Source organism: Pygoscelis adeliae, unplaced genomic scaffold, assembly GCF_000699105.1.
Source record: "Pygoscelis adeliae isolate BGI_AS28 unplaced genomic scaffold, ASM69910v1 Scaffold11, whole genome shotgun sequence".
Taxonomy (NCBI): domain Eukaryota; kingdom Metazoa; phylum Chordata; class Aves; order Sphenisciformes; family Spheniscidae; genus Pygoscelis; species Pygoscelis adeliae.
The window spans coordinates 401,391-424,160 of NW_008824059.1; the positions used below are offsets into that span (position 1 = coordinate 401,391).

General features: G+C 52.5%; 1 protein-coding gene across 5 annotated transcripts in view; it reads left to right on the forward strand.

Annotated features, from left to right (window-relative positions):
* The window catches only part of PIK3R6 (phosphoinositide-3-kinase, regulatory subunit 6), a 37,175-nt gene extending 17,556 nt beyond the window's left edge, over positions 1-19,619 (forward strand). For all 5 annotated transcript variants that reach the window (XM_009334043.1, XM_009334046.1, XM_009334045.1 and 2 more), the window contains 17 exons: positions 1,150-1,241; positions 3,645-3,713; positions 4,208-4,340; positions 5,728-5,797; positions 6,177-6,360; positions 7,139-7,286; positions 8,507-8,593; positions 9,052-9,508; positions 10,169-10,268; positions 11,044-11,166; positions 11,680-11,790; positions 13,370-13,460; positions 14,172-14,242; positions 14,489-14,579; positions 15,057-15,127; positions 16,215-16,327; positions 17,086-19,619. In XM_009334043.1, coding sequence (XP_009332318.1) covers positions 1,150-1,241; positions 3,645-3,713; positions 4,208-4,340; positions 5,728-5,797; positions 6,177-6,360; positions 7,139-7,286; positions 8,507-8,593; positions 9,052-9,508; positions 10,169-10,268; positions 11,044-11,166; positions 11,680-11,790; positions 13,370-13,460; positions 14,172-14,242; positions 14,489-14,579; positions 15,057-15,127; positions 16,215-16,327; positions 17,086-17,242 — 2,168 coding nt within the window. In that variant the 3' untranslated portion in view covers positions 17,243-19,619. The remainder of the gene's footprint in view (positions 1-1,149; positions 1,242-3,644; positions 3,714-4,207; positions 4,341-5,727; positions 5,798-6,176; positions 6,361-7,138; positions 7,287-8,506; positions 8,594-9,051; positions 9,509-10,168; positions 10,269-11,043; positions 11,167-11,679; positions 11,791-13,369; positions 13,461-14,171; positions 14,243-14,488; positions 14,580-15,056; positions 15,128-16,214; positions 16,328-17,085) is intronic.
* Positions 19,620-22,770: the final 3,151 nt, after the last annotated feature.

Sequence of the window (22,770 nt, forward strand, 5' to 3'; positions counted from 1 at the left end):
GACCGAGGTAAGGCAGACCCCCGGCGTGGCTCCTGGGGGTCAGCAACCGCTGTCCCCGGCGCTGCCTCACTGCAGCATTGCTTGGCCCCAAACCCCCCACCACTCCCCTCTCTCAGATGATGCCAGGGTCAGGGGGACACGGGGTGGCCTCACCTCCCTGGCACTGCTCTGCCTTTCCTAACCTGCTCTCGGAGGTGCTAAATCTTTGGCAAGTTCCTGGTGTCTGCTGCGCACCGACCTCAGCAGCTTTCATGCCTCCTCTACGTGGCTGTTACATCCTCTACACCCTTCACTCGCTCAGGGGGTCCAGTGTTGAGGTGGGACATCAAATGCCAGTTTGTGATGCTGTTCCCAGCTCTGACACCGACTCACTGCACAGCCCCATCCAATCACTTAAGAACTCTGAGCTGGTGTCTTCCCGTCTCTCCCTGTGGGGGTATCGCTTGGCCTCGCACTGCTTAGCTCCTCGCTAAAGAGTCAGTTGAAATCCCTGTGTTACAGTTTTGGAAAATAAAACTCTAGTTGACCCAGCAACTGGACTGCTACAGCCTTAGGAAACTTAATTGATTTTGAAAAATTGATTTTACTTGGAGTGCGCGGAATATTTTACAGTTAATTAAATTTGATTTTGTGTGGAATGAGCCTTGACATCTGCAGGACTGAGCTGCTTTGTGGCCCTTGCTCTGAGTGTGAGCTATTGGCAGCCAGCGTTCAGGTGCTGTGTGCTGGGACCAGCAGGAACCCAAATTCCTGGGGGCAGGCAGTAAAAGCAGGCAGTCATAAACAGAGCAACAGAGTGAACAGGAAACAAACTTCACGTCCATTGCCCTGCCTGGCTTTTCTCCAGCCCCCCAGTCCTAGGATCTCTGGGACCTTTTTCCAAAGTTTTCCCAGTGTTAGAGGTACGATACATCAATGCTGCATCTGGAATCAGGGCAGCAGCATGACTTGTCCCTTGCAGAGGGTCACTGATTGAAGCAGAGGGCAGAGAAGCCTGGTTTAGCTCTGATGGTGATGTCAATGTAGCATCCCAGTGGACGATTTTTGCAGCAACAGTGCCCAGGTCTGCTGATTCCTCTGTCAGACGCTGTTCCTGACCCATCGCTGCTCTGCTCTGCAACCTGACCTCTCTTGGCTTTCACTTCTCAGGGATGCTGCGATGGACCCTGCATAAAAAAATCGACCAGAATCCCAGTAACAGCTCCATCCTGGTCAGGATCCTGGTGAAGGAGCTGGAAAGGGTGAGTGCTGCCCCAGAGACGTCCCCTGAGTGCCGGGCTCGGCCCCTCTGTGGCGTGTGCCCTGCTGCGGGGCCCGGGGGAGCAGAGGGATGGGGACTCAACTCCACCTGCAGGGCTTTGCCTCCCTCTTGGGCCATCCCGGGCTCGAGATGGCTAAGGTGTGTTTAGGGGCCTTGAGCCTAGCTGGGGACTGTGGCTCATAGCAAAGAGTGGAAAACTCTGTGGGACACCAGGGCAGAGCTGTAGCTCATCCCCAGCTGACGGCTGCAGGGACCAGGGTTTGCCCCAAAAGTGACAGCGAGCCATGGGCAGAGCAGGGAATCTCCCCAGCCTCCTTGATGCCGCAGCAGCCAAAGGCAGCCGCAGCCTTTGCAGCTCACAAATAGCACAGTGTGAAACACTTCTGACCACCCCCAAATCTCCCTCATCCCACCCCAGCCACCTGTAGTCACAGGTAGAGTGGAAATTTCTCCTCCATGTCACTCATTTCCTCCCCAGCGGGTGTCAGAGCAGAAACATCTAACCCAGTGTCCTGTCCTGAGAGCCTCTGATGGAAACCTTGCGATGGATTTTTTTCATTGATTTGTCTTGTCATTTTTTGGTCTTGTGTAAACTTTTAGCACCCTCAGCAACCTGGCGCAACCTGGTTTGTGGTTTGATGAGACGTCATGTGTAGAAGTAGCATCTTTTCTTTCTTATGAGCCTGTCTCATCTTGCCCAGCGCCCTCTCATTCTGGTGCAGGGAGGAAGAGCCCATGTCCCCCCTCCACCTCCTCCTCCCCACCTCGGTGATGAGCCCCTGCTAGTCCTTTGTGCAGAAACCTCCCCATGCCATTTTCTCCGCATCTTTGCTGTTTCTCCTTTCGAGCTGGAAGGACGGAGCCACCTTGCTCAGCACTGCTCAGTTCCCATGTCTCTGGCCAGCTGCTGCTCAGCCCCGGGGGGGGGGGCCAAGCACCGTCTGCAGAGGCTGACCTCCCTCCATCGACACTCCCGTACCACACACTTGAGCCACATCAGCCCAGCATGGACCCCTGTGCACACATTGCAGCGCTGTAAACGTCGAGTCGTTATTCCTAATCTTTGTTTTCTGCCTTTTAAGCAGCTCTGAGGCTATTTGCAGGCTCTCTCCCTCATGCTATGGCAGTTTAGCTTCCGTCAGTGCCTTGGGGAGGGATCTTATCAAGTGGCTTTTGCAAATCCAGCTAGACAGGAACACCCACATCACCCTTGGCTATGGATCCAGGGATTCCCCCAGAAGGCTTGAGGTCTGCTTTCCTCTGCAAAAGCCGTGTCAGTCCCTCCCCGTTATACCTATTATCACTCTGCTACTCTTATCTTTCTTTGCCCAGGAGGGACGTCAGGCCTCATGGTCTGTAATTCCCTTCATCTCTCTGAAGCATTTCTTGGAAATCAGCATCACTTTTATTTATTTATTTATTTTTATTCCTCTGGTACAGCAGCAGCTCTGAGTAGTCAGTACCAACCACAGATAATAATTCAGCAATTTCATGCTTGAGTTCCTCGAGGGCTCTGGGCAAATATCAGCTGGTCTCAGCAATTCACTACTATTCATTTTATTGACAATTTCTAAAGCTTTGCTGCCATCAGTTCCATTTAACTCAGATCCATCAGCACAGCAGCCCTGAAGAAAGGTGCTGGAAATATCTTCGGGATGGAAATATCTTTCCCAGGTTTATCCAGGGGCATTCCCATTTCTGGAGCTGTCAGTTAGAGCCAGGCTGCAGGGAGGGGCCAGGGCTGTGTTGGCTTGAGCACCCATCTGGCTTCCCATGGGCCAGGATGGGGATGCAAGAGCACCTCTCCTTCCTGTCCACTCTGGTCCCACACCCACCGAATGTAAAACAGGCTTTTTCAGAGGGTTCCCAGTGGTTTTATATTTTCACATGAATTTTTGCAACAGAAAGGATCTCCCTAATGAGCTCAGTTAGAAACTCGCTCGCTCGCTCCCACCATGACTGCTGCATATGCGCTTCGCAGCTCTGGGTGTGCAAACTATGCTCCCGCAGCAGCTCACAGAGCCTTCACGTCCCTACAACAATCTCCAGCCCTGTGATGTGGTGGTGGCCACGGCAGTGTGGTCCACCCCCCACACCCTTCCCCAAGGCTTGGCTTGCGTGGGATGCCCACCAGGCAAGCCCTGTCTGCCCCAGGGACATCCTGCCACCCTGGTGGCCTGTGGAGGGACCCCAAACCCCACCTTGACCTGGGGAGCACCACCCCTGAGCCAGGGTGGATTCCCGTGCTCTCCCTGTGTGCCTGAGTCACTAAGCAGCACATCTCGGTGGCTGCGGTGGCTCCCCCGGCTCTGGTCTACGCTGCTGCCCATCCCAGCACCCTGCCAGGTGCTGCCTGAGCTGACTGTGCCTTTTGGTCCCACAGGCGGAGCGAGGTGACTTCAGACATTACATCATCCCCTTGCTGCACACGCTGATGTACACCTTGATAAAGGTAACCTACCGCGGGCTTCTCTGGGGCAAGATCCAGGGAAATCAGAAGCCACAGGAGGGACCACCTGAAGTCACTCAGCACCTATTCCCGTGCTGAAATATCCCAGTACCTGCCCAGCAAAGCCCTGGGACTGCCATGGGTGGACTCAACTGTGCATTTCCCAGCGTGATGTTTGATGGCTGAGACGCTGGCACCTGTGACATGTATGGGAGAGACAGGTCCTTCCAGCTGACCCCCTTTTCTGGAGGTGTTTAGGTGCCTGATGGTGCAGGAAACCACAGCCTGGCAAAAATGTGTGCCCACAACCCTTCAGTGGGTATTGCTGGAGGTTTCCAAACTATCCTAGGGCCTGGTTCTGCTTCATATATTGCATTTAAATCCCTATTGAATTTGGTGTAGCTCTGTGCCCTCCCACCCTGGGGTCTGTTGTGGGGAGAGCACCGTTAGGGATCACTGCCTGTGGCATCTCCTTAACTGCCCCTTTCTCACTCCAGGCTCCTTGCATCTCCGACGAGCTCTGCAGCAGAGTGTATGATTTCTGTAAGAAGCTGCTCACCCTGCCCAAGCCTTTCTGCACCATCGGTTTGGACTATGCTGTCAGGCTGAAGATGGAAAGGACAGCACCAGGTACGAGGCCTTCCCTGCTCTGCCTGTGCATGGCACGGTGAACGGCTTGGGTCCTCGAGGCAGTGGTAGTGGGGGTTTGGGGGGGGGTTCCATACCTGATCTGGCCTTTGCCTAATGCAGCGAGCCATGGCAGGGATTTCTGCATGGGGCTGGCCAAACGCTTGCGGGGGGGTCTTAGGGATGCACTGGATGGGAGGGTTCCCCTCTCCTGATTTCAGTCTGCTGAGCCTTAGTTACTAGCAGAAAACCTTGGGGTCCTCCTGCTGTCAGTGTAGGCAGCACCAGAGTCAAGTCCAGCCCACCTAAGGCCAGGTATATATACACCCTCCGTCTATATAGGAAACGGTGCTTATGCTCCCAGCCTGGGCATCTCAGTAAATTTTGCGGAGGTCTCCTTTTTGCAAAGTGAACTCTCCATCTGAGATTGAGTTGCTGGCTGTCCAGCATGGGCTCCCCCTCCACTACCTGTGCATCAGGTTTTAGACACTAAAACATCATTAGTTTCTGCAGAGAACAGTCCCTTTTAGAAAGCAAGCCAGAGGACAACTCTATTTTCCTTTTTCTCTATGTTGCTCATTAAAGTTCTCCTTGCTGAAGTTTTCTTTAATATGAGTCTGTAAAAGTAATCCTTTAAAACAGTGCAAGGTGCTTTACCTCCTCCCTTGTGAGGGGGAGGTAAGATATGAGAAACCTGGTGGGAAATTAGAAAGTGCCATTCTTGGTAGTCTCAGCCCATTGCCCTCACCCCGATCACTCTTCCCCAGTACCACTTTGCCTGCAGCTCCAAGGTCCACCTTTATCTCACCTGACTTCTGGTAAAACAATGATTCAGTGTGGAGAGAGGGGGATCTCCAACTGAGATAGGAGCTTCTTTCGGGGCACCACGAGATTCACAAGGTGATTGCACACTGTATTAGGTTTCTGACCGAAGTGGAGTGGATGTGTCTTCCCTGCCCCAGAGCAAGGTGAGGGTAAAGTACATCCCTTCTGATTGAGAAACGTGTCGTAATCTTCCTATCTACCCAAACGCTGTCCCCCGATGTGGCCCCAAGGACGGAGGCTGGGAGTTGGGCTCTTCCTCCTGCTTCCGACTCTGCTCCCAAGCTCATAACCCACCAAACAAAGGAAGGGAAATACAGGAAATTGTCCCTGAATAGAAGGGGTTTTCTTTTTATGTAGCATGGCCTATCTTTGTCCTTGACTATTTTTAACTCTGGGCCTGATTCTTGGCTCTTTTACTTCATCTCTCCAGCGATGGGTGTTTGCCGACTTGGCAGACCCACCATCAGCCTTCTACAACCGGGAGCAGCGCTGAGCTGTTCCGGTGAGTTGTGTTGTTATTTCTCATGCTCTGATTCCTGCGTGTTTATCTTCTTGCATTTGCTAGGTATGTTATACCAAAGAATGGTCATTTCCGAACAAAGTCTCAAAAGTGACCCGTACCCTTATCAGGAAAAGTGAGTAGTGCCTCCTCTAATGGGTTGTTACTTTTATTTCTTTTATAGTCTCAGTGAAATCTGTCCTTCCCTCCGCTCTGAATTAATGTTGGATGGAACAAACAATGTGGACATAAACCACGTGGCAGCACATGGTCTTGGGGGAGCTTTGTGTTGGAAGAAGCACATTCCTCCCACGTGTCCCAATTTATTCCTATGGTCCTGGGAGGCAGGGAGCCTCCCTTGGCAGGGATACAGGGCAGAGGAGGGGAATGTCAACAGCAACCCTTTTTCTCTGCATGGGATAATGGAGATGTGAGCTGCTCGTGCCAGCCCTGATGTCGGTAACGGGGAGTCCTCATCTCATCTCCCTCTTTTCCCATTCTCCCGCCCCACGCAGGATTTTCATCTTTGCTGATCCGGAGCTGCTCTCCAAAGCCATCTGCAACGCGCTGGTCACCGACACGGAGGCAGCTCAGGTCTCCCAGAGCCCCCGGGCATGCATGTGCTATGTGATCATCCACGCCATGCAGGCGGCCCTGGGTGAGGGCTGCGATGTCAGTGGCTTGAAGAGGAGCCTCCAGGTAACTGGCACCACTTCTGCGGCACCACGTGTGGTCTTCCAATGGTCCTACTCTTGCTGGGCACCTCAGAGCAGGGAAAGGTTTTTTGGCAAGTGGAGAGACCCCCTCAGCTCCTCACTGCTGGTCTCCATTCCCAGTAGCCCCAGTGTTACTTGCAAGGCTGGGCTACAAGCAGAGCTGGTGTTAAACTAAAGAATTCTTCAAATATAAAAGAGTGGCTGCAGCAGGACCTACAGGTTTTGAATCTTCAGTTTGAGTCTTCAGTTTTGCACAGCAAAGCTGGGCTCTGCGACTGAAATATAGGCTCCTCTGTGAGCCACTGGTCATTGCAAAAACATCTCAGCAGAAAAGTTTCAACCAGTTTTCTCCAAAACCTCCTTCAAGGAGCTGTGGGGCCACAGTAAGACAAATGTCTAGTTCAGAAAGGCAACTTTGCAGGGACTCTCAGCGATTCCACTCCAAGGACACCTTTGCTGTCCCCATCTCCTGAGGGTTACTTGAGCTGCCAGCTCTGCTGCTGACTCCCCGAGCTCGTGGCAGCTGGGAGCACAGTGCCCATCAGCTGCAAACCTGCCAGAAAAAAGCTTTAAGCAGACGGTACAGCCGGTATCTCTCCTCCTCCAGTCTTCCCCGGGGACAGGAGGACATTTGTGCCCTCTGTTGTGAAACAATTTTTGCAGGACTCCTTTGCCCTCTTTCTGCCCGCTCCCGTGGCCCTGCCCGTGGAACACCTCCTCTTTTCACGCCTCTGGGTGTTAATAGCTGCTCCTTGCGACAGGATATGCCCACGAGCGACGTCGAACACTGGTTCCGGCAAGTGGTGGCAGCAGTTGAGTGTGCAGGAAACGAGGCGAGCGCAGACCGCGGCCAGCACGCAGCAAGGCTGGAGAAGATTTACCGCACTGTCCTCAGCTCCTTGCAAGCAGGTGAGCTCCCGGCCAGCCATGCACGGAGGGTTAAGGGAGTCATGCAGACTGGCAGGGCCCCGCCCCCCCGGCCGGTCCTCGCCATTGCCCTCCTACATCTGTCCATCCCCACCTCCCGTCTGCCTCCACTTTAGCAGCATCCCATCCATCAGGACCGGGATCAGGTCCTTGCAGCCTGGCTCCTTGTGGTGACCTGATGTCCAGGATGGCAAACTGCACATGGCAGTGGAAGGCAAATCTGCCACCTGAGGAAAGGCACCGTGGCAATCTCTGCTGCTAATTCAGCCGCGCTGAGGCCCAGAGACATGTCTCTGTCGTTTGCAAAGGGTGCCATAGGTGTCAACCAGGGGAGGCTGGACAGACTCTCTAGTGCTCTGCTGGTGTAAGATACATCCTGCCATGGCCTAGACTGGAGAGACACTGTGCACCACTCCCTGAAACCTCCTTGCACTGGTGTGGTGGACAGTGGTACTGCTATCTCCTTCCATCCCTGGCAGTGCTCTGTTCCAGCCTGGTGCCATCGGGGCTACACAGACTATAACGAATGTTCCTATCCATCACAGCTCCTCTCACAAATCTGGGGTAGACCAGAGGGAAACGGGGGTCACGCTTCCCTCTTCCTGGCTACTCCTGGTGGAAGGACCCTGCATCCCAGCTCTTTCCCCAGTAATAGCTGGAGACTGTCCTGCTGCAGATATGGGGAGGAGCAGTCCGTGGTGCAGGGAGAGGAGTGGGACCGTCTCCTTTTGGCGGCAGGGAGCTATTGAACTGTCTCGCTGCTTCTCACAGAGCCATAATGGGTTAAAAACAGCCAGCGATGGTGGGGTCAGAGAGCTCCCTTGCGTCTCAGCTGAGATTGGCAAGAGAGGTCCTGCCACGTGTGTTGGAAGCCCAGTGCTAGAAGAATGTTTTATTTATTCTGCAATCCCTCTGCTGTCTGCAGCAAAGCAAGGTCCTTCACTTGCCTGTGCCTGTGTCCCCATCTTCATTTCTCCCTTTCGCTGGTGGTGTAGGTACCTTCTTATGGCTCAATTTGTGAGAGCAGAGGTCTGTGATTACAGCCTCAGGTCTGGCCAGAAGGTGACCAGGGTGGGAGAGCCCTTGGGGTCAGCACAGGCTATCTCAGCCAGTGTCTGAAGCACAGCACTGGTGGGGGTTCATGCACCTGCGCAGGAAAACTGTCTGCTCCTGTGTGTTACAAACATCCTTGTTTCCCCCAGGCGATGCTCCCTTAGGAGGGCTGCAGGGTACCCCTCTGCCCAACCCCAGCATCAGCTTTCACCTCTGGACAGAAGACGACCAGCTCTGTGAGTGCCCTGCGGGGCTGTGGCAAGTTTGGATGGTGCCTGAGGCTGGGAAGCCTGTGCAAAACATGTCATTTAGCTCTGATTCTTGGGCAGTAAGTTTCATAACCACTGCCCAAGGGCCAAGCTTGTGGAGGCTCGTGCTGACTGTACCAGCCTTCCTTCTTGCGGGGTGTCAGGGTCAGATCAGGGGATTAGGGGGGGAGAGGGGTGAAGGAGATGAGGGGGGGACCCCTGCGGGACAGGCTGCAGCAAGATGCACCCAAAGTACCTGATTTGAGTGATATTGAGCTGTCTTCATGGTGCAGCATTGAAATGGAACTGAAAGACTGACTCCTCTTGCACCTGCTGGTGGAGATATTGACCCTCTGGTTTGCATGAGAAGAGGGGAGCCAGGACAGGACTGAGACTCAGCCGGGGTTTGGTTGTATTTCCCTCCTTGAGTTCCTTTCTGCCCACAGGGAAGGAATTGGTGCTGTTTATCCGCCCGCTGTCACAGAGCTGTGAGCCCGACTGCCTAAGCCAGGACCTGGACAACTTTGAGATCCAGGACATCATTTCGGACTGCGAGTGCTGCGAGCAGACTCGTTTCTCCGTGCTCTCCACCGACAGCGGCATAGAGCGAGACCTGCCCACGGCAGCCGAGGAGCCCTTCGCCCCTTGCAGCACCGAGACAGAGCAATCCCGGCTCCAGAGGAAGGGTGGCATTAAAAAAAAGCCATCGCCGCTGGAGAGCATGGCCTTCCTGCAGGCTGGCTGCAATGGTCCCGGGGCAAAGCCCCCAGTGAAGCCACAGAGGAGACCAGGCATCCCCCCAGAGCCTGCAGCCCCGCTCCAGAGGCTGCACACTGCCCGCATCGTGCTGCTGGGGGATGACCGGATCCTGGGGCGCCTGGCCCAAGCCTACCACTCTTTGAGGTAACCAGTGGCCACAGCTCTTTGGCTCTGGGGGCTTGAGGAAAGGGAGGACAGAGTGGGGGCTTGCTCTTCAGCCTGTTGAAGCAGCCAGGATGGCTGGGGATGGGGTTGGGCTCTGGTGCTACTTGAGGCAGGATGGGGCCCAGGTGTTTTGCATCCAGATGCATCCATCTTCACCAGATGCATGGCATCATTTGGCTCTGTTGGCCCAAAAGATGCACACAGGGAGTTTTTCCCTTCTGTCTGTGGAATGGGTTAAACGAACAATAAATGAGGCAAGATGTTTTCCCATGCAAAAGGGAAAAATCCTAAAGAAAAGATGTTTTCCAGCTGCCCAGCGAGCTCACCCGGGGCAGGAGACCAATGTGGGATGGGTCTGGGTCATGGTGCAGGCAGCAGCCTGGGGAGCAGAGCTGGGTGCAGAGGGGGCTGCTGGTCCCAGCTGAGAGGCCATCTGCGGGACGCCCCTTAACCCCATCATCTCCCCTTGCCGGATTTGGGAACCTGGGGGCATCGCTGTCATTCTGTCACACTGGGCAAAGAGGGCATGAGCTCCTGTTGCAGAGCAGCTGTGGTCTACTGGCACTGCCTAGCCTTGGCCAAGGGCCATTTTCCTCCACCTTCCCCTTGTGACACAGCTATTTATTTTTCCATTTCAAGGAAACGAGAAACACGGCGAGTTTTCCTGACTCCCAGGCTGAACCTGCAATTCTACTACATCCCGGTCGTGACAGGGCAGCCAAACACCTTGGCCGTTGCGGTGAGTCTGGGCTCGGCAGCTCCAGGCACTGCCGCCTGCTGCCAGCAGCTGACGGTGGTTTTGGAGGAAGAGCAGGGAGGTTTACAGGAATTCACATCTGTTAATGCCTAGTTCCTAGAACCAGGAGGAGGGGAGCCAAGGAAGGGCGGCTGGGCTCAGTTTGCAGACTGATTTCAGGAATCCATCAGCTCCAGAGACATTCAGGTTGCTCCAACCACCCTGACAGGTGATAACTCACAGCCTAGAAATGGTATTCAGTTTTGCTGCTATGCCCCAGCTATAGGAGGATCGAGGGAGCTTTAGCAAAGGACTGATGCTTTTCTCACCTCCCAAACACTTAGGGGAAGCGGTCACCCCTTACAGAGGGCTTTGCCTGCTTGGTCGTGGCCCCAGTTTTAGTTCTGCAAGTCACTACCTTGCAGTTTATCTTGGGCAAATCTCTTCCCTTCTGACAGCCTCGAGACAGCAATAAATAAACAGTCGCACTTCTCACAATATTTTAAACTGGCCCAGAGCTGGCTGTGAGTCCTGACAAATGTGCCATTATAAAAATGAGTATTTCTTCTTTTCATTCTTCACTTAATTTTTGTTCTTGAGCACCTTCTAAACAAGTGCTGCAAGAAATGTTTTGCTGTCTTCTCTGGACCAAGCAGGGAAGGTGGAGGGATGGGGGAGCTGCTCACAGGGCATTCGTGCCCCAGCTCCCTCTGCCTCCTCTACGGCTTCCAGTATTTTCAGCCATGATCCTACTCTGAGCTGTGTGTTTCTCCCGCAGGACCACGCTGCCACCGGCCAAGAGGAGCTCTGCGAGGTGGCCGGGTACCTGGGCAGAGCCGACCCGTGGTACGAGAGCAACATCAACACGCTCTGCCACATGATTCCCAAGCTGGCCACCATGGTAAGACGGAAACCTTCCCACCTCCCCAAACTGGCCCGTTTCCCAAACACGTCTGCCGTATCTGAGGATGAGCTCGTGCCCTGCAGGGCTCCTCCATGCCCCAGATAAAGGATTTCTCCCTGCAAACCCCTCCCCGGGCCCGGCAGCTGGGAAGGTGCTTGAGGCTGACACCGCCAGCCCACAAGACCCATTCGCTGTGTGATGGGCTTTTTTGGCCAAGGGACAGGAAATGGCAGATTTCAAGAAAGAAAATGTAAATGAGGCATTTGCTGAAATACCCCAGGCTCTCATTTCCTGGCAGTTTGAGCCACCATCGATAGCCTACAAAAAAGGCTGGTAGGTGGGCGCAAGCTTTCGCTTCTCCCATTCGCTTTTACTAGTTATGGCAGAGGCACTCAGTGCTGCCCTGGGTGACAGCTCATTGCTCATTATTTAGCTAGGAAGGCGTGAGGGTTTGTGGCAGTGTTTTTGAGAAGTGACTGTGGCTGATCCATAATATGATTTGCCCCCCAGCCTTCCTCTCCGAGCAAACATCTTGTGACTGATCTGTTCATCACTGATGTGATTGCTTACTACGTCCGCATGGGCTTCCAGCCTGTCTGCTTCCAGGTCTACGCTGTGAAGGTGGGTGCCGCATCTCTTGTGCCTTCACGTGGCCCTGCAAGGGCTTGCAGAGCCCCACTGCTGGCAGAGCTGTGCAGAGTCGATGGGGTCCGGGGGCTTTTGGCAGATCTGAGCCTGGATCTCTGTGCTCCCCAGCCTGTTCCCTCCTTGCCAGACTCTCGGGTCTAGCGGCTCCCTGTAGCACAGCTCAGCCAGAGCAAACGATCCCGGGAAGGCTATTTCAGGATCACGCGGGTCAGCAAAGTGAACCTTGGAATTACCCTGTAAGGACACAGATTTCCTGCTCTGCTGGACTGGGGTTAGCTCAGGAGCTCTGGCACCTCCTGCTGCTTTAGATGCTGTAAGCAAACAGGAGTTTTCTGAGTGGCTTCGCCAAAACCTTCCTGTACCTTGCAGGGGCTTTGCAGGGCTTCCTGAAACATCGTTTTATTTATTTCCTGCCAGTTTTTCTCTGAAACGGTATCAGAGTGAGACCTGGCATTTGATACGAGAGCAAAGAACTACTGTATTCGGTCATGTAACATCAGCCCCGCATCTGCTGCTCTGGCAGTTTTCCCCCTTCAAAGCTTAGGGTGCCACCGATGCACATATCTCCTTTTAATCTACTCATAGCCAATGTGGTAACCTATTGCAGCAAAGGAGCAGCCATTTCATGAGCAAACTGGCATGTGGCTTGCAAAGAGCTGGAAGAGCTTTGGTAATTACTGGTAGAGCATCACTAGGACTTGAACTAATAACATGTAGCTTGTAAACACTTGGAGCACCTGGTCCTCAGCTTGTGTGGCTGGGGATTTTGGTTTTTTGATGAATTTTTATTCCACTCATTTATCCTCCAAGACAAAAATCAAAAGGAAGTGAGAGAGTGGGTGACTCAAGCAGGGGAAGAAGAACTGACTCCTGATGTGGTTTTCAGATAGAAGCACCTAACCTACCCTGTTGTCATACAGGGTGTGATGCTGCTTCATCTAGAAACACTAAGCCTGTTTTGCCTTTTTGGTTAAGACCACACTGTTCCTCTTTGGCTGCAGAGAGTTTTCCTGGAAGTGAGGTCAGGTCCCACAGGAGTTGGACATAGGGCTAGGAGAGGTTCTCCAGGACCTTATCCTCGCATTTTGCTCAAAACAAGCCCATGACAAGAAAATAATTAACAGGTCTGAAGTGACCAGTTGATTTAGGTGTATCAGATAGAGAAATCACGTGCCTTGAAGCTAAGCCAGCATCTGCAGTCAGGCCTGGGAACCTGCTTCCCTTCACCTGGGTTGCCTCTGGGTGGACGGCTGGGAACAGACTCATCTGTGAGTGCGCAGTGACACCCAGTGGCAGGGGACACTGCCCGTGGCTCTGCTGGCCAGGGCCACCGGGCTCCTGGCAAGGCTTGTAACACTCCTGGGCTTCAGAAAGCAGAGCAAAAGGAGTTCTCTCCATCCCATAGCCCCCCGGCTGCCATGATGAGGTCATACATTCCCTTTGATGATGTCACACCTGGGTGCTCTGGAGAACCTTTTGATGTCACAAGCCCAGTGTGATGTCACAGGGTGACTGAGGAGGAGCTGTTCTTAGAGATTTTCCTGTCTTTCAGATTTTCTTCAACGACCCGGCGCAGGAACCGGCCGAGGATGTGTTCCTCACAGAGCTGCGCACCCAGGTGCAGGAGAGCATCTCCCACAGAGGTGCGTATGTCCCCCCAAGCTGAGCCCTGCAGCAGGGGCTGCCATCCAGGGCGGGGGTCCTGCCGGCCCCACCTCCCACTCATCCTGTCCCTCAGCCTGCAGCAGTCAAGGCCATGCCATGGGGCAATATCCCTTGTTCCCTGATGAGCAGGAGGCCTCCCCAAACATCTCCATCTCCCTCTTGGGCGCGTGACGCCAGGCTAAATGAGAGACTTTGTGGTCACTGGCCAGGTCTCAGCCTGGTTTTGTAGACTGTGGCTTTGGTTGGCTTCATGACCCTCTGAAGTTGAACCAACATCATCTTTTTACTGAGGAAACAAGCTGGGCTTTACAGCCATCCCCTTTGCCAGATGTTTTCCCTATTAGAAATTCTGCTTCCTGGAGTTGCCAGTGATGGGACAAGGGTGCTTGAAGGCTGGACTGTTACAGAGGTCACATCCAGCCCTTCCATCAGTGCACCCCAGTGTCTGATCCAATGGATGCCTGCCATTGCGGTTGGGCACAGACCCTCAATCGAGTCCATCTCACTGGACCTGTTAAGTGCACAGAGCCTCAGCTCCCATAGGCAAGGAGAGAGGGGCCGGTGCGCCCGACCACAACTGCTGTGTGACCGAGGGGGTGGCTCATTCCATTGGAGGACCCCTCTCTACTGACCACAGACAGCAGCTGGGATGAGCGAAACCTCAATCCTACCCGGTTCTTTCCTTGCAGAGTTAAGCATGACCAAGAGGAAAACGACCCTGGATGGCCCTGGCATAGATCTCACAGTAACATACAGAAAGGTAAGTGGGGCTCTAGGGAGCCCAAAATGTCTCTGTCCACAGGAACCCCCAGCACGGCACAAATCTCCCAAAAGGAGTGCTCTGGCCCTCCTTCTCTCCTCTGGACTTGTACTCCAGGAGAGGACAGAGAGGTTGTGGTGAATTTTAAAAGCCTGTTAGCTAATGCTGCATTTGTGAAAAAATGCCCCCAAACCTCTCCATGTCTAACCTCTCTGCCAGGGTGAATTAACAGAGCCTTTCCTGCAGGTTGTGGTGAGCGACCGGGCGAAGGAGCTGGCGATGTCCCTGCGCTCCACAGGTCTGGTGATGAAAGCCATCCCAGCTGACGAGGCTGAAGGTGGGTTCTTCCTGCTTGAGGCCTTGCGAAGAGGGTTTGCTGAGTTTTCTGGTGCTCAGTAGAGTAACCCTGACCATAGTACTTAGCGCTACGTGCTTGCGCTGTGGGGGTTGAATCAGTGACGTGCATATATTGGTGTCACCACAGTTTGTGGTTGTGCATTTTCTCATGAATGACGTGCCTGGGGCTCCCTGTAACATGGGGTTCAGCATAACCACAATCTAGGCTTGGAAGCATCTTGCTGCAGTCTTCCTCTCTCTCCTTGCCCTTAACATAGCCTCTGAGGTTTCCACCCTGAGCATGACCCCACGCAAACCCTTAGCCCATGGAGCTTGCTAGAGTCCTCCTTTTCTGCTGTCCTATATATCTCACGGACCCCTGGCAGTGCACCCAAGTGTGGGATCTGGAACCAGCCCCCCTCGAAGCTGAGCTGAGATCGAGCCATGGTCCAAGTCTAACGTGCTGTTTCTGTTGCAGATCTGGTGTGTCTGAATGTGAACATCGCCGAAATCGTTAGGATCAACAACTTGTCAGGACGATCGTTCTCAGTAAGTAGATGTGGATGCTCACAGCCCTGGAGGGGTTGGCCCATGCATGGAAATCCCTTACGACAACGGTGAAAGGGGAAACACTCTGTGGGGGAGGAGAAGGTTTTGGGGCCACCCTGCTCAGAGAGTGATTTGCAATTACTTTCCATGGAAAAGTCTAGATTTTTGAGCCAAAGCCCCAGACGGCATCCCTGCTGCTCAGTGTCCCATTGAATCCTGTCTCAGGAAACTCTGGAGGACTGAGCTGCTGCTGGGGTGATTCTGTGGCCCCAGGGATGAAGTCGAGAAATAAGGCTGAGCCCTAGTCATCGTGGCTCCACTTGGGTACAGGAGAGGGTCTGTAGTTTTGCGATCAACTCCATTAGCTCCACATCTCCAGCTGCAGTGCCCTCCCCAGACCCCATGTGTTAATCCCCACCGAGCTCATGAGAATAGAGGCCACTGGAGAAATATTTTAACAAAGCATAAACAAGAAGCAGGAACTTCAATGAATCTAATTACCAACTCAGAAAGATGGCTATACAAGAGATGGGACTGAAAACTTGGGCTCCAGTCTTCTTGTTTTACATGAGAGTTCAAGTAGACCCCAGAGGACATGCTGCCCTGTGGGAATGTGTCACGGCAGTTTGGGTGGCATTAAGTATTATTGTACCTTGGTCATTTGGGCTCTGGTGCCTCCAGTCTCTCAGCTGGTATTTTTAGCTAACCAGCACACTTTTGCTTATTTTCACCTGGCTTTTGGAAACACCAAGGTACTGCAGCCCACGCTGCCCACCAAGATACACCATGGCCCTGGAGAACAGACCATGCCCCACATCAGACATCTCAAATCTTGCAACCTGTGCAAGCATTGCCAGTTTGGAAAGTTTGCCCTTGCAAAATTTCACCAGGTTGTGATAACAGAAAAAGGACAAGAGAGACACTTCCCTCCTTAAAGAAATCACCTTATGTCACATCTGAGGTTAAAAAAAGAGAGACGTCATCATTTGTCCCTTTCATACCCGGCATGCACACACCACCCATCACCACGCAGCCAAGGGAAGGGAAGTGAGACACTCACTGGACTCTTCCTCCTCTCACAATCTAGGCCGTGGCAAACAGGTTGAAAACACGCAATATCAAAATCAGGAGCACAGAGCAGAGGCCCTTCACGGTGTGTCTGGACAAGGACAGCAGAAGAGCCTACAGGAACGTGATCAGGTGAGAATGGCACGCGTGCCAGGCTCTGCATATCTTACCAGTGACCTTGCATCCCTCCCTGGAAGGGCTCCCAAGGTGGCAGAGCTGTTTTCCAGGGAGTCCTAGTCCTGATCCTCATACATGACAAAAGACCCATGGGCAAACACTTTGCTGCTCCAGGGAAAGCAGAGCAGAGTGGTGCTCTCCCTCCTTTGTGTTTTCGGGTGATGGTGTGAGAAACAAAATGGTTCTTCCATTTTAAGTAAAGTGCTGTCATTAAGACAGTAGAAAGATAGGTACCTCCAGGGACAGACTATCTTAGATCTCCTTAATTATATTGTGGAGCTGATGCTCTCTCACTGACTGCATTCCTCACCAGGGTATCTCAAGCATATGAAGGTAGGGGGAGAGAATTCAGCCCTGTGAAAATAGCAGGGATCAATGTGCCTATAGTAATTGCAATGATATGTGATGTGTTGGAAGCAAACAGACAGGTGGTTCATGGTCCATGGGCCATGTGGAACATACATAAAATGTGAATTTCTGAGAATTGAACTGAGCCAGGCTAATGACACTGGTTTTGTGGTCAAACACTAATACACATCAGCTCATCTTTCCAGCCAAAACCAGTTGAAAAAGAATAAAAGCAGCTGCACATCTCAATATGACAGCCCTCCCTCAGCAGTCAGTGGAGAGACCTGATGTTTAGTCTGAGATCAGACTCTGGCCCTCAAGGGCAGATTTGCCCATGCAGTAAATATGTTCTTGTGCTCTTGCAGCGTGGAAGTGTCTCCTTGCCTAGAGCCCAGCTACTGCTTGCAAAAGACAAGGACAATGAAATTCAGCCTGCATGAAACAGAAGATGTGGGGCTTGTGAAATACATGCCCAAGTCTCTGCTGTTGCCCATCAACACATTTGCAGGCATCATCCAATGAAGAAAATGAGAAAAAGCTGGCGTGAGAGATGTGACATTGGGTCATCATAGAGGAGACGGAAAAAGAAAACACACTAAAAGCCACCAACAGTGATTTTACAATGGTAATGGTGTGAAAAGCTGCAACAGCAGAGGTTGATAGGGCTCAGGGAGGACAGCTGTGCCCTGCTGAATGACAGGGATGACCACAGCCAACACCCCCCTGCCAAGGGGCAGAGCATTGCTGAAGAACTGAGTTTTAACCTTTTGCACAAGTCAGGGAAAACCTTTGAGCTTCTTCATTTCAGGAAGACTGGGGAAAATACAGCTGTGGTGATGGTGCTCGCTGTGCTTGTGGATCACAGAGCAGTTGCTATCGGTAATATTTATTATGGTGATATCTCACAGCCCAGCAGGGGATCAGGGCCTGTTGCGTGGGGTTCTGCACAGCAAACTCTTCATTCTGGCACAGGGTGATGTATTTGGGCAAACCAGCAACTATTCCTCTGACTGATTTAGGAAAGCTTGTTGTAAGCCTGACCACAACAGGGAGAGCATGTGTGTTTAACACAGCTTCTATGGAAGTTGGTGGAAAACCTGCTGTTGTTTCAAAGGGGCCACACAAAGTAACAATGAATGGCGTGAAACAGGGACATGGGAAATCTGGTGCAATATTTGGCAGTGATGAACAGGGCAAGAACAGCTCAGGCTGCCCGGGCAGTGCTGTGGGATATGTTCGGCCGTGAACGGTATAGATCCGCTTGAAGAAGAAACCTTCTTTGAGCAGGCAACGGAGGCTGCACAACAGCTCTTTGGCATCTGAGCTGTACCTTTGAGCCCACACGGGATTTCACTGTTGCTTCACTGTGCAACCTCTCCGCATCTGGTCTGGAGCCTCATAAGCGCCGGTTGTGTTTCTCCAGCTGTACATCCCGGGAAGAACACCTACAACCCCGGCAGCAGCGGACCTCCTCCGTGAGGTCAGCCAGCAATACCTCTGCATCCCAGCCTGCCTTGCAGTCCTGGTTTGCTCTGTGTCTGCTGTGCGGGTAAGAGATGTAGAAGAGTGGAGTAGTGCTCCTGGGAATGATGGATGGGCAGGATGCCTGCAAGACTCCTCCTTTCCTTTCCTCTGCTGCTACCACGGTGTAGAAACCCTCCTCTGGTTTGCAGATGGGCCAGGCTGAGCAGTGACAGCACAGCTCCTGCTTCCACCCAGGCTCAGACTAAGCCGGTGTTAAGGATGATCGTCTAGGAGGACCCTGTCTTCATTCCAGTTTGTGGCTGACTGAAATAATGGTCGAAACACGGTGTGTATTTATTAACTTTCTGAATGTGATCTGTGGTTTCTGGGGTGTCTCTGGGGAGTCTTCCCTAAATTCACGTTGGAGGGGATTTGGGGGCATTCCTTCTATGACACTATCATTTTTTTTAATTCTCTCGGCTCCCAGATAGCTCGTTACCTGGGTTGCCTTCACTCAGGGGTGCTTGTTTGGATCAGCAGCCCAAAGAAAGTGTCCTTTAGCTTTGTATATGTGCATAGCAGCTATTCCTGGTCATCTCTGGCTGTCACTGATGGGGGGTCCCTGGAGCCAGCTCTATGCTACAGGGTGATGCTGACCCAGCTGCAGTGGCATTGGCAAACCCTTGTGTTAGCCCCAATGGCTGGGGACAAATCCACCCCTCTGTCTTTTCCGTGCCAAGTCTGCCTGGCCCTGGGGAGCTGCACCTCTGGAAAGTCACTTCTGTTTAACCACCCACACCTGGAACAAGGAGCCCACCTCCAGGTATCCCAGTCTGGGGTACTGGAGAGGATTTTCCCTTCCGCAGAACTGCTCTGAGCTTGTGGGTTGTCTGGCTGGTTAGGCCCCATAGAAATCTTCTTGCCACGTGCACAAGGCTTTAGGGGTTCAACTCTCAGACTTCCCCGGTCCCTCTCTTTGCCAACAAGCACAGGGCTGCCATATTCCTGCTCCTGTCCTGCAATGTCACCTGGCACAGCAGGCATTGTCACTTCTTGTTCCCAAGCTAAAGGTTTATTCACTGTCACTTTGAATGTACCATGCAGTCCAAAACAACCGCTGAAATACACTACTGGGGGCACAGCAGCTCTAGAGCTGTCGGCAGGTGATGGATTATTTAGCAGTGTAAAAAGCCCCTAGGTCCCAAGAAATATTTAATCCCAAACCAGCACCAACAGTTGAAGGATCATGTTGGGCAACAGCAACATGACCATTTCCTAAGGAAGCTACCTTGAAATGCTGGCAGATGTAGCCCCTCGCTCCCGGCTGAGCCAAGCACAGTCCCCAAGCCTTAACATCCCCTCGTAGGAGTCACAAAGCTGCAGGATCTCAGCAACAGTGTTCAGTTCTTCAGTACTGTTTTTCACCTCCATTTGCTCACAAATAAAAAATTGCTGATGCCCACCAATGCCAGACTTAGGCAGCAAGCATTTGGGCCCTGAAGGAAGCTGAAGTTAGACAGAAGGCTCGAAACAAGTCAGGAAACACCTGCTTGCACCAGCTGTTTTCCTCTGTGACCTGCTGCACAGGGTAACAGGGGGTTTAAGGGGTGATCTCACACCTCTGTGTCCTTGGGGCTTCATTGGGGGGTTCATGTACCCTGGCACGCAAGCCAAATGCTTAAAAAGCCAAGAGACCATGCGCTGGGTTGGAGCGTGGTCTGCGGTGTCCAGAGTTTACTCTGTACAGTTGTAAATGATGTAGATGGATTATAAGTTATTTGTATAGGTGTCAGAGATGATCTGTATCAGAAGGTGCAATCCTTTTAATGCCAAATAAAAAAAAATAGAAAAAAAACAGCAGAAACTGACAGTTTGGCTGGTTTTTTTATGTTTGCGTGTGGCTGGGGTGGGTGGGTAATAAGCTGGTAGGAATAGAAAGACATCAGTGTCATTTGGCCCTCTGTGGCTGATGTCTTCTCCTCCCCACCTGGGGGCTACATGCTGTGTTACACAGAGAGAAACTTCATGGCCAAAGAGCTCTTTTGTGAAGGGATGGGCAGATATGGCTGAATTGCAGAAATTTGGAAGCAGGACTCTGTAACCCCCATGTCCGCTGCCCCTCGATTCCCCTCTGTCCCCGCAGCCTGTTCCTCTCAAATTCTGTCACTTCAAGGCACCCCATTCCCTTAGTGGGGCCAGCACTTGGCCCAGCCCATGTAGGCGTGGGCTGGGAAAGGGGTGAAGTGCCGGCTTTCTCCAAGCATTCTCTAAAGCCCGCTGATCCTACTGACTGCAGGACATGCTCATTGATAGAGCAGAAACAGTTCATGAACTTGTGTTAATGAATTAGCACAGCTGTGAGAAAGAGAATTTCACAAGTTCTTTTATATCTGCCCCTTGAAATCACAGGCAGCTAATGCAGATCACAGAGCATCCATAGCACAGGGATGGTGTTCAGGTATACCCTGTACCCAGGAATTGCCGCTTCAGAGCAGCTCCATCTTCTGCACAGGGCCCAGGTGAAAGGCCTGGAGGAATGTGGCAGGTGGACCTCAAGGGGATAAGGGTGGCCACGTTTGCCTGGGGACTGGGAGAGCACAGGAAACCTGAGTGCAGGGTGCATTCATAAATAACAGAGCCTGAAGGTAGGGCTTGCAGGCACAAACCCTCCTGGCACAGCTGTGAAAGGGGTTTTACATGGCAGGATTCCCCACCTTCCTCCAGCTCACTGAAGAGACTCCCAGCCTTTCAAAGTCCCACCTGATCACATTTATTTAAGCCATTATGTCACGCTTGTGTTTGTTACACCAAAATGCTCCCAGCTCTTTCTGCGTGCCCAGCTCAATGCCGAGCAGAGACGCAAACAGCTCTCCGGTGGATGGTGGCTGACACCGAGCTGGCTTGGGCAGAGTCCGTGTGCGTCCCTGGCTTGCTGTGTCACCCCACGGTCCTGGCTGCGTCATGCCAGGTCTGGCTCCCAGTGTGAGTCACTGCTGCCTCCTCCTCCTGCACAAACCTGGATCAGCCCGGGCAGCAAGCAGCGCTTTGGCTTCTGCAGGTAATTAAGGTGATCCCCAGCCAGCTGCCTGTGAGCGCTGCATTCTGAACAACCTCCTCCTTCCATCACCACTCCCAAAATACTGCCTAGGACAACCTGAAAACACCCACTGGCTGTAAATTATTAAACACTTTGTGGAAAAAAGAATAAAAATCGCCTCTTTTCCAAGGAGCATTCTGCACCAAAATTAAAACCTTCAGAGGCAGAACGAACCCAGCAATAAGAAATCCTGGTATAGATCATTTTTACATATGGAAAGAAAATTCATCCCCCACCAGCTCCATGTGAAAACCTATGGACTGATCGAGGGGGAGGACAATGCTGCGTGGCCACCGTTAACCGTGGATCAATGTGTCTTCGTTGTACAGCCTCCCCAGCAGCACCACTGCGAGGCGCCAGGAATAAATCAGCTCTAACAGCAGTGTTCACAGCCCCATCCATGTTTCATATCCCACCGGGGTGATTTCAGTAGCGCTCTGCTCAGGCAGCTCTTCCCTTTTCTTGGCTGAACTCACTGAGCCCTCCACGGGCACCAAGTGTCCAGGCGGTCCTGCCTGCCTTTGCCACTCAAGAGGACAGACAGACCGTAAAGCTGGACGAGAGCAGCCCTCAAATACTGCTGGGATAAATGCAGAACAGGGGAAAAGCCCCTCTCAAAGGTGTTTCAAAGCAAGGAAAACGCAATCTCCCCATGTCTTGCTTTGGGTTCATTAAAATTGAGGCTCTGATGGTTTCTGTGCTGCGCTACGCTGTTGGCGTGTGTTTTCTGGGTGACCCCAGAAGCTGGAAACCACTCCATGGGATGTCGGTGTCATGACGGCTCCTGTGAATACCGTTTGCATGAACACATGGCACAACATGCAGAACAGCCAGCTACGAAGCACTGTAGTAAAGCAGGACTATGAACACATCACTCAGTGCATGGGAACAAAAATGAAGAGTCTGTGCTGAAAGAAGGGTATTCCCCATCACAAATGATGATTTAGGAGGTCTGACTGCACTGAGCTTCTGAATTCGGTGATTCACAAGCCTATTTTTACACTTTTCCTTGCATCTTGCCCACTCTGCCACAGCAGAGGCATTGCCACGTCTGCCGGGACTGCTGGAGAACACCAGCACCTGAATAACTGTTCCCTTACGGAGATGCATGGTGTAAGTGCTCACAGCCAGCCCTTCCTGAGCTCCGCAGGGCTTGAAAGGAGAGGAGCGAAGTGAAGGCATTAGCACCGAGAGGAGCTGTGAGTGAAGAGCTGTGGGGGGGTCAGGGGATGTAGCTGCAACCCCGGGGCAGCTGCCCTAAAGCAGCTTAAACCATCAGGGTGTGAAATTCACTTGGGTATGCCCCGGATAAGCTGAAAGCCAGGAGTGATGCAAAAAGAGATAGGTGCTTGCTGTGGGATTAGGATGTAAATTTGTTTCCTAACCTTCATTGAAATAAGCCCTAACAGCCCTGGGAGCCAGGCAGGCTGACTTCTACAAGGGAGTTATGGGGTTAGATTACAGCCGCCTGTGATAAGAGGGGAGTGGA